Below are 10083 nucleotides of genomic sequence, written 5' to 3'. Positions count from 1 at the left end.
CTTTCCTCACTTACACGATTTTCTAAAGGCCTTCCTGATTTTCCTAGCTTAGGAAAGGGTCTGTGATAGGTGATTGTGTCATTTGCCCCTTATGTATATCGAGTTAACATGTAGCTATTTGTGAGTACCACATAGTCACCAGGTTTTCAATTTCCCTTTGTGCAGGAAGTCTGGATATTCTAGAAAGCTCTTCCCCTTACCTGGTAGGTGAGTTCCTTTACTCTTCTCTCGTGTTTCCACAAACCTTTAACAGCCTCAGCATTACGTTTCTGCTCACTTTCAACCTCTCCTTCAAGCTCACGTACCTACAATCAAGAAAGATACTTATATAGTCAGTCTTGGGGGATGTTAATTAACTCAGGACCTACTGACGATATTGGGTGGCTGTCTCCAGCCACAGGATAAGGATGGGAGTCAATATACAAGAAGAGAGAAGGATCGGGGAGTGCCATTTTCACCTTCCGGATTCAGAGATTGAGAGACCCACCCTGGCCTCCAGCTTCTGGATGTGCTTCTTGCCACCCTTCAGGGCCAGCTGCTCAGCCTCGTCCAGGCGGTGCTGCAGGTCCTTCACCGTCTGCTCCAGGTTCTTCTTCATCCGCTCCAGGTGGGCGCTGGTGTCCTGCTCCTTCTCTGTCAGCTCCTCGGCCATCATGGCCGCCTGGTTAAGTTCACAAGAGGCATCAGTGGGCCACCCACCCCTCCTATGCGGGCACACGGAGGGTGCTGTGAGGCTGGTACTAGGCACGCTGATGCTTTCCTCCTTGCCGCAGCCACCGCTGATGTTGCATGGTTCCCCTCCCACTTTGCCTCTGCTGAGGCTCCGTCTCCTTCCGTCTCTCCGGGAAGCCACCACTGACTGAATGCAGGGGTGAGGAGAGGAAACCTACTTGCAGGTCCCAAAGGGGCGGCGTAGAAGCCCCTTTCTTATCGCCAGACAGCATCTCTGATAAGAAAGAATGGAGCGCACATCCGTGACATCCTTCTTGGCCTTCTCCTCTGCATTTTTGGACTCCTGGATAGACTTCTCCACCTCTGCCTGGCATTGGGCTATGTCAGCTTCCAGTTTTTTCTTGGTATTTATCAGGCACGTGTTCTACAAGAAAAATTAGATAAGAGGTTCGGGCTACATTTGGACACTTACAACGATTGGAAGGGAGAGGGTTGGGTGGGGAAAGAAGTCAAGCTCGAGAACGTTCCATTTCTTATTTTTCACACAGGTGAAAAAAAATTTAAAAGACTTTCATTTTTGATAGGACAGATATCCCAAAACAGGCCCGAGAATTGTACATAAAAGAATTGAGTAAATGATAAATGTGGACATTCAAATATTTGAGGAAGGATAAATTATTTAGTTAAAGGTGCTGGAACAAGGAAATGGTTGACATAACTATGTGAAATGAAAAATAATTCTCATGATCAAAACATTGTACAGAGTTGTTAGGATGATGACAAACGAGGAAACATTTGCAATGTGCATTACTGAAAAAATATTTCCTTCCTTAATATGTAAAAAAGACAAATCATTAAGAAAAAAGGGCAAAAGTACAAATAGCTAAGACACACCAGAAGAAATACAAATAGCCAACAAATACGACAAAATGTTTTACCTCATTAGTAATCAAAGAAATAAGAATTTTTAAAATGAGGCATTTTCAACCATAAAATCGGTGAAGATTAAAAAAAATAATAGCTAAGCACTCTCACTTATTTTCCCCATGGGAGTAAAAATTGGGACAACTTTGTTAAAGACCAATTTACAACATATCATAAATGTCTTTGCTGTTTTGACCATGAATATATACTTCCAGGAATTTACTTACTTTTAGGAATATTAAGGAAATAGTAATCATGGATATATGTGAAAATTTAGTTATGAAGAAGTTAGTCATACAATCTTCTAATCATAAAAATTTTTATTGGGAACAGTCTAAAAATATCCAACCGTAGAAGACTGATTAAATAAATGTGCCATAATACACAACTAAAATGGACTGCTTTTCTGCCATTAAAAAACTGTATCATAGAAAACTATTTTAAAATATAGAAATATGTTCACAACACGTTAAATGAAAAAAAGTTGCAAAAGGATTGATCACGTTTACAAAAAATATCATATTTATGTATAGAAACAAGAGCCTAGAATAGGCGATCCCAAAATGCTAACAATATGGTTGGTATTTTTCTAGTTTTTTGGCTAATTCAAAAAATAGTTTTTAAAGCAAGGAATTTTGGGGGAATTCCCTGGCAGTCCAGTGATTAGGGCTTTGTGTTTCCACCGCGCAGGGCACGGGTTCGATCTCTGGTTGGGGAACTAAGATCCCGTATGCCATGTGGTGTGGTCCAAAAAAATAAGAAATGAAACAAGGAATTCTTTAACTTTCCTAAAAGTAATTATTTCAAAAGACAATCCTAATTTTCTAAGCTTGCAGCTTAAATGTTACTGCCTCTGTGAAGCCTTTTCCAGCCCTTTTATGCAATAATTTGTCATGCCTTGCTCTGATTTCCCCATGATCTTTTATCTTCAGATAAAAGAAAGCTCAGCAATCTGTCCATCTAGAGACCAAGTTATTCCAAGAACTAGGCCTAATGAAAGTTTGTCTTGACCACTAGCCTGGAAGGAGCGGTGGGAACTCCTCTCCGTCAAGCCTGGGTCCTGCCTGCCTCCAGGGTGGACCCAGAGTGGAGTGAGGACGGACACACGTGGGAGTGAAGGAGCTGCACACGGTCGCTGGCCTCCAGCAGCTCGTGCTCCGCCAGCTTGCGGGTGCGCTCCGTCCGCGCCAGGGCCACCTTCCTCTCCTCCGGCTCCTCCAGCAAGAGGCCATTCCTGCGCTCCACGAGGGCCAGCTGCTCCTTGAGGTCCTCGCTGCTCCTCAGGGCGTCATCCAGATGCAGCTGGGAGTCCTTCACTAGAAACCAGGGGTGAGACCGGAGCCCAGGGCAGGCTGAGGTCCTGCCAGGTCCTCCAGGGGCCGTGCACTCACCTTGAGCTGGCTCTGGACTGAGCACAGGTGTTTCTGGGTCTCTGCCACCTGGCGGTTGGAGTGGCCCAGCTGAATCTCCATCTCACTGAGGTCTCTCTCCATCTTCTTCTTCAGCCTCAGAGCAACATTCCGGCTCCAGATCTCAGCATCCAGCACGCTTTGCATGGCCTTTGCTGCCCGCTGGCTGTTTCTTTTCAGCTGCTCGATTTCTTCTTCCTTCTCAATGATCTTGCGGTCAAGCTCAGATTTCAGCTGGTTCAACTCTAGCTGGACATGCAAAATCTTGCCCTCTTCATGCTTCAAGGAACCCTGATAAAAGTAAAGGAGTGATTGGGATTGCCGGGGGCAGCCACCTTCTTGAATGAGGTTTTTCATCCCCATTAGGATAAAAAGGGTATTATTAGGCTCATTTTACAAATAAATAGAACAGTACTCAAAAAGGTCAAACAGTTTGCTCCCAAATTGTTACTAGTAATGAAACTAGAACTGAAGCTTTGTTGTTAACAATCTTATGTCTTGAGAAGGACAGAGCATCGTTTTCAATTAGTAAAAATTTTGATTACTGTGTCTTTTTAAATAGTGACCATAAGTCAGGAGCCAACCTCTGCTCAAAAAAGACAGAGAAAGACAGAGGAATTGCTCTCCTGTTATCCTGCATAGTGCAAATTTCCCTAGACCCTCTTAAGCATCCGCCCCTCTCTGGCCACAGCTGGTGATAGCATCAGGATCCTGCACTCTTTGGACCACACAGAATTCCCAGCAGCCAAAGATGACCCTGTATAACTCTCTGTTAAAACTAAGGGAATCTGAGCTGGCTCTCAGGATGTTTGGTGATTGAGTTCTTGCTTTCTGAGAGGAAGACGTTGAGGACATAATGAACAAGTTTATTTATTCAATAGGAGAAATACGATGGACTAGAGAACACCCATGAGGCTAGGCAGCAGAGAGCAGCTGGTCCCCCCCAGGGCGGGGTTGGGGCTGGATTCTTCCCATTGGAGCCCCAGTGCCTCCTGCAGGAAGGGCCCCTGGGGGTGGTCTAGTCCCCTTCCTCAGCGCCCCGCCCTCCTTCACATCTCAGACATGTGCCTCCACCTCTTTCTTCCAGGGCAGCCTGGAGGTCTGACTTTTCTTGCTGCACTTGCTTCCTGGTCTTCTCCAATTCCTGAAGATTCTTGCTCATTTCCGCAATCTGCATGGTTAAGTCGGAAATCTCTTCTGCAAAGCACAGGCTTGATTTAGGATGTTTTCACAGGCTCTGTCTGATAGCACCGGCATTTGCCAGGGAATTTGGGGATTGGTGATTCATTCATGACCTTCATATAGGAGAGGACAAAGACAGGGAAACCTTTCAGGGGAGGTGTCGACAAGACACAGGTGTGTGGCCTCACCTGAAGATGCAGAGGGAGGAACAACAGAACACCTGTATGACCCTGAACCTTCACACGGTACACAAAAGGGTCACAGAGAGGACCGGGGGAGACTACTGTGGAGAAAACACATAGAATCATGGTATCAGAAACAGAAGGGGCTTTAGAGGGCATTGGGTCTGGTCTAGTTTTGTAGGACAGCGGTCTGAGATCCTAAGGGATCTAGTGACAGGATCAAGGACACAAAGCCATGTAGAGACAGAATCCATGGAAGATATGTTCTGTAGAAGAGCACGGAGCTTAGCAGCCCAGCGAACCCTCTGTTGGCGAGAACAAGGCTTGGCTGTGACTAGGCCTTACATTGGGGAAGTTTGGGTCCCAGGGTAAAGTGAATAGATGTGAGGATTTTGTGGGGCATCGGGAAGGAGGAGGCTGTGGACAAATGGGGGAGTGGTGGCCAGAAGAGAAGGGGGGCTGTCACACACCTGTGATAGGGAGAGAGCTGGGGGCTGTCAAACCCGTGTGACGGGAAGACAGCTGGGGGCTGTCACATACCTGTGATGGGGAGATAGTTGGGGGCAGTCACATACCTGTGATGTGGAGACGGCTGGGGGCTGTCACATACCTGTGATGGGGAGAGAGTTGGGGGCTGTCAGGCACCTGTGGTGCGGAGACAGCTGGGGGCTGTCACATACCTGTGATGGGGAGACAACTGGGGTCTGTGACTCACTGGTGATGGGGAGAGAGGTGGGGGCTGTGACTCACCTGTGATGGGGAGAGAGATGGGGGCTGCCACCTACCTGTGATGGGGAGAGGGCTGGGGGCTGTCACGCACCTGTGATGTGGAGACAGCTTCGGGTTGTCACATACCAGTGATGGGTAGAGAGCTGAGGGCTGTCACCCAAATGAGAAGGGGAGAGGGCTGGGGGCTGTCACACACCTGTGATATGGAGACAACATGGGACGGTCACACAACTGTGATGGGGAGACAGCTGGGGGCTGTTACATACCTATAATGGGGAGACAGATGGGGGCTGTCACATACTTGTGATGTGGAGACAGCTGGGGGCTGTCACATACCTGTGATGGGGAGAGAGTTCGGGGCTGTCAGGGACCTGTGACGCGGAGACAGATGGGGCCTGTCACATACCTTTGATGGGGAGACAGCTGGGGGCTGTCACATACCTATGATGGGGAGAGAGTTGGGGGCTGTCAGGCACCTGTAATGTGGAGAGAGCTGGGGGCTGTCAGATATCTGTGATGGGGAGACAGCTGGGGGCTGTCACTCACCTGTGATGGGGAGAGAGCTGGGGGCTGTCACACAGCTGTGATGGGGAGAGAGCTGGGGACTGTCAAACACCTATGATGGTGAGAGAGCTGGGGGCTGTCAGATATCTGTGATGGGGAGACAGCTGGGGGCTGTAACATACCTGTGATGGGGAGAGAGTTGGGGGCTGTCAGGCACCTGTGATGCAGAGACAGCTGGCGGCTGTCACATACCTATGATGGGGAGAGAGCTGGGGGCTGTCACTCCCCTATCATGGGGAGAGACCTGGGGGATGTCACACACCTGTGATGGGGAGAGAGCAGGGGGCTGTCACTCACCTGTAATGGGGAGAGAGATGGGGGCTGTCACACACCTGTGATGGGGAAAGAGATGGGGAATGTCAAACACCTGTGATGGGGAGAGACCTGGGGGTTGTCACATACCTATGATGCGGAGACAGCTGGTGTCTTTCAGTTACCTGTGAAGTGGAGACAGTTGGGGGCTGACACATACCTGTGATGGGGAGAAAGTTAGGGGCTGTCAGGCACCTGTGACGAGGAGAGACCTGGGGGCTGTCAGATACCTGAGATGTGGAGAGAGTTGGGGGCTGTCACACACCTGGGATGGGGAGAGAGATGGGGACTGTCACATACCTGTGTCGCTGAGACAGCTGGGGGTTGTCACATACCTGTGATGGGGAGAGAGCTGGAGGCTGCCACTCACATGTGATGGGGAGAGAGCTGGGGGCTGTCACTCACCTGTAATGGGGAGAGAGATGGGGGCTCTCATTCACCTGGGATGGGGAGAGAGCTGGGTGCTGTCGCCCACCTGTGAAGGGAAGAGAGCTGGGCGTTGTCACACACCTGTGATATGGAGACAGCTGGGGACGCTCACACACCTGTGATGGGGAGATAGCTTGGGGTTGTCACATAACTGTTATGTGGAGACAGCTGGGGGTTGTCACCTATAATGGGGAGACAGCTGGGGGCTGTCATATACCTATGAAGTGGAGACAGCTGTGGCCTGTTATAGACCTGTGATGGGGAGAGACCTTGGGCTTCTCACATACCTGTGAAGTGGAGACAGCTGGGGTCTCCCACATACCTATAATGGGGAGACAGTTGGGGGCTGTCACATACCTGTGACAGAGAGTTGGGGGCTGTCAAGCACCTGTGATGTGGAAAAAGCTGGGGGCTGTCACATACCTGGGATGGGGAGAGAGCTGGGGGCTGTCAGTCACCTGCGATGGGCAGAGGGTTGAGAGCTGTCACACACCTGTGAAGGGGAGACGGATGGGACCTGTCAAACACCTGTGATGGGGAGTGAGCTGGGGCTCACTCATATGTGTGATGCGGTGACAAGTCTTGGCTGTCACATGCCTGTGATGTGGAGATATTGGGGTCTGTCACATACCTGTGATGGGGAGAGAGTTGGGGGTTGTCAGGCACCTGTGATGCGGAGACAGTTGGGGGCTGTCACATACCTGTGATGCGGAGAGAGTTGGGGGCTGTCGGGCATCTATGATGTGGGGAAACCTGGGGGCTGTCACATACGTGTGATGGGGAGAGATCTAGGGGCTTAAAATCACCTATGATGGGGAGAGACCTGGGGGCTGTCACGCACCTGTAATGGGGAGAGAGCTGGGGGCTGTCACACACCTGTGATGGGGAAGGAGATGGGGATTGTCAAACACCTGTGATGGGGAGAGACCAGGCGGCTGTCACATACCTGTAATATGGAGACAGGTGGGGGCTGTCACATATGTGTGATGGGGAGAGAGTTGGGGGCTATCACGCACTTGTGAGGCGGAGAGAGATGGGGACTGTCAAACATCTATTATATGGAGAGAGTTGGGGGCTGTCACATACCTGTGATGGGAATAGACCTGGGGGCTTTTACTCACCTGTGATGGGAGGAGAGATAGGGGCTGTCTATCACCTGTGATGGGGAGAGAGCTGGGGGCTGTCACATACCTGTGATGGGGAGAGAGCTGGGGGCTGTCACACACCTGTGATGCGGAGACAGCTGGGGGATGTCACATACCAGTGATGGGGAGAGAGCTAGGGGCTGTCACTCACCTGTGATGGGGAGAGAGCTGGAGGCTGTGACTCACCTGTGATCGGGCGAGAGATGGGGGCTGTCACACACCTGTGATGGGGAGATAGCTGTGGGCTGTCACTCACCTGTGATGGGGAGAGCGATGGGGGCTGTTTAATACCTGTGATGGGGAGAGAGCTGGGTACTTTCACATACCTGTGATGTGGAGAGAGCTGGGGGCTGTCACATACCTGTGATGGGGAGAGAGCTGGGGGCTGTCACATACCTGTGATGGGGAGAGAGCTGGGGGCTGTCACACACCTGTGATGCGGAGACAGCTGGGGGATGTCACATACCAGTGATGGGGAGAGAGCTAGGGGCTGTCACTCACCTGTGATGGGGAGAGAGCTGGAGGCTGTGACTCACCTGTGATCGGGCGAGAGCTGGGGTCTGTCACCAACCTGTGAAGGGGAGAGAGCTGGGCATTGTCACGCACCTGTGATATGGAGACACCAGGGGACGGTCACTCACCTGTGATGGGGAAAGAGCTGGGGGCTGTGACTCACCTGTGATGGGACGAGAGATGGGGCTGTCACTCACCTGTGATGGGGAGAGAGATGGGGGCTGTTAAATACCTGTGATGCGGAGAGAGTTGGGTACTTTCACATACCTTTGTTTGGGAGACAGATGGGGACTGTCAAACACCTGTGATGGGGAGAGTGCTATTGGCTGTCACACAAAAATGATGTGCAGAGAGCTTGGGGCTGTCACTCACCTGTGAAGGGGAGAGAGCTCGGCATTGTCACACACCTGTGATATGGAGACACCAGGGGACGGTCACACACCTGTGATGGGGAGAGAGCTTGGGGTTGTCACATACCAGTGGTGTGGAGACTGATGGGGGCTGTCGCATACCTATAAAGGCGAGACAGGTGGGGGGTGTCACATACCTGTGATGTGGAGACAGCTGGGGCCTATCATATACCTGTGATGGGGAGAGAGTTGGGGGCTGTCACACAGCTGTGATGGGGAGAGAGCTGGGGACTGTCAAACACCTATGATGGGGAGAGAGCAGGGGGCTGTCACATACCTATGATGCGGAGAGAGCTGGTGGCTGTTTCATACCTGTGATGTGGAGACAGCTGGGGGCTGTAACATACTTGTGATGGGGAGAGAGTTGGGGGCTTTCAGGCACCTGTCATGTGGAGACAGCTGGCGGCTGTAACATACATATGGGGAGAGAGCTGGGGGCTGTCACTCCCCTGTCATGGGGAGAGCGCTGGGGGCTGTCACATACCTGTGATGGGGAGAGAGCTGAGGGCTGTCACTCACCTGTAATGGGGAGAGAGCTGGGGGCTGTCACACACCTGTGATGGGGAAAGAGATGGGGAATGTCAAACACCTGTGATGGGGAGAGACCTGGGGGCTCTCACATACCTATAATGCGGAGACAGCTGGTGTCTTTCAGTTACCTGTGAAGTGGAGACAGTTGGGGGTTGACACATACCTGTGATGGGGAGAAAGGTGGGGGCTGTCAGGCACCTGTGACGAGGAGAGACCTGGGGGCTGTCAGATACCAGAGATGGGGAGAGAGTTGGGGGCTGTCACTCACCTGTGATGTGGAGAGAGCTGGGGGCTGTCACACACCTGGGATGGGGAGAGAGCTGGGGCCTGTCACTCACCTGTAATGGGGAGAGAGATGAGGGCTCTCACTCACCTGGGATGGGGAGAGAGCTGGGGGCCGTCACCCACCTGTGAAGGGAAGAGAGCTGGGCGTTGTCACACACATGTGATATGAAGACAGCTGGGGAAGGTCACACACCTGGGATGGGGAGATAGCTTGGGGTTGTCACATAACTGTTATGTGGAGACAGCTGCGGGTTGTCACCTATAATGGGGAGACAGCTGGGGGCTGTCATATATCTGTGATGTGGAGACAGCTGGGGCCTGTCATATACCTATGATGTGGAGACACCTGGGGGCTGTCACATACCTGTGATGGGGAGAGACCTGGGGGCTGTTACTCACCTGTAACGGGGAGAGAGCTGGGGGCTGTCACACACCTGTGATGGGGAAGGAGATGGGGATTGTCAAACACCTGTGATGGGGAGAGACCTGGGGGTGTCACATACCTGTGATGTGGAGACATGTGGGGGCTGTCACATAACTGTTATGGGGAGAAAGCTAGGGGTTGTCACATACCTGTGATGTGGAGACAATGGGGGCTGTCACATACCTGTGATGGGGAGGGAGTTGGGGGCTGTCATGCTCCTGTGATGCGGAGTGAGCGGGGAGCTGTCAGATACCTGTGATGGGCAGAGAGCTGGGGGCTGTCACTCACCTGTGATGTGGAGAGTGCTGGAAGCTGTCACACACCTGTGATGGAGAGAGAGATCGGGACTGTCACATACCTGTGTCCCTGAGA

The 10083-nt window shown here is 51.5% G+C and overlaps 1 protein-coding gene across 3 annotated transcripts; it reads right to left on the bottom strand.

Moving 5' to 3' along the window:
- Positions 1–570: 570 nt before the first annotated feature.
- Positions 571–4061, bottom strand: LOC309662832 (myosin-13-like). Of its 3 annotated transcripts, none has more exons than XM_082465988.1 (4): positions 2988–4061; positions 2704–2907; positions 891–1096; positions 571–661 (listed from the first exon to the last, which is right to left on the bottom strand). In XM_082465988.1, exons 1-4 carry the CDS (start codon positions 3366–3368, stop codon positions 652–654), a joined length of 801 nt encoding a protein of 266 aa, XP_082322114.1. In that variant the 5' UTR covers positions 3369–4061; the 3' UTR covers positions 571–651. The 3 variants fall into 3 exon arrangements, with proteins under 3 accessions (XP_082322114.1, XP_082322115.1, XP_082322116.1); XM_082465989.1 differs by having other exon boundaries at positions 2704–2898; XM_082465990.1 differs by lacking the exon at positions 571–661 and having other exon boundaries at positions 1013–1096; positions 2615–2907.
- Between the last annotated feature and the right edge of the window lie 6022 nt (positions 4062–10083).

This window comes from Balaenoptera physalus, assembly GCF_965194825.1.
Source record: "Balaenoptera physalus genome assembly, chromosome: 6".
Lineage (NCBI taxonomy): Eukaryota > Metazoa > Chordata > Mammalia > Artiodactyla > Balaenopteridae > Balaenoptera > Balaenoptera physalus.
The sequence above is the reverse complement of the archived record's forward strand: the minus strand, read 5'-3'. Positions and strand labels throughout refer to the sequence as shown.

Excerpts from the sequence above, each read along its gene's own strand:
- LOC309662832 (XM_082465988.1), bottom strand. The coding sequence starts at position 3,368 with ATGGGGATGAAAAACCTCATTCAAGAAGGTGGCTGCCCCCGGCAATCC. Across the intron at positions 2,908-2,987 it reads CAGTCCAGAGCCAGCTCAAG|GACTCCCAGCTGCATCTGGA; the intron begins GTGAGTGCACGG and ends TTTCTAGTGAAG. Across the intron at positions 1,097-2,703 it reads TGCAGCTCCTTCACTCCCAC|AACACGTGCCTGATAAATAC; the intron begins GTGTGTCCGTCC and ends TTTTTCTTGTAG.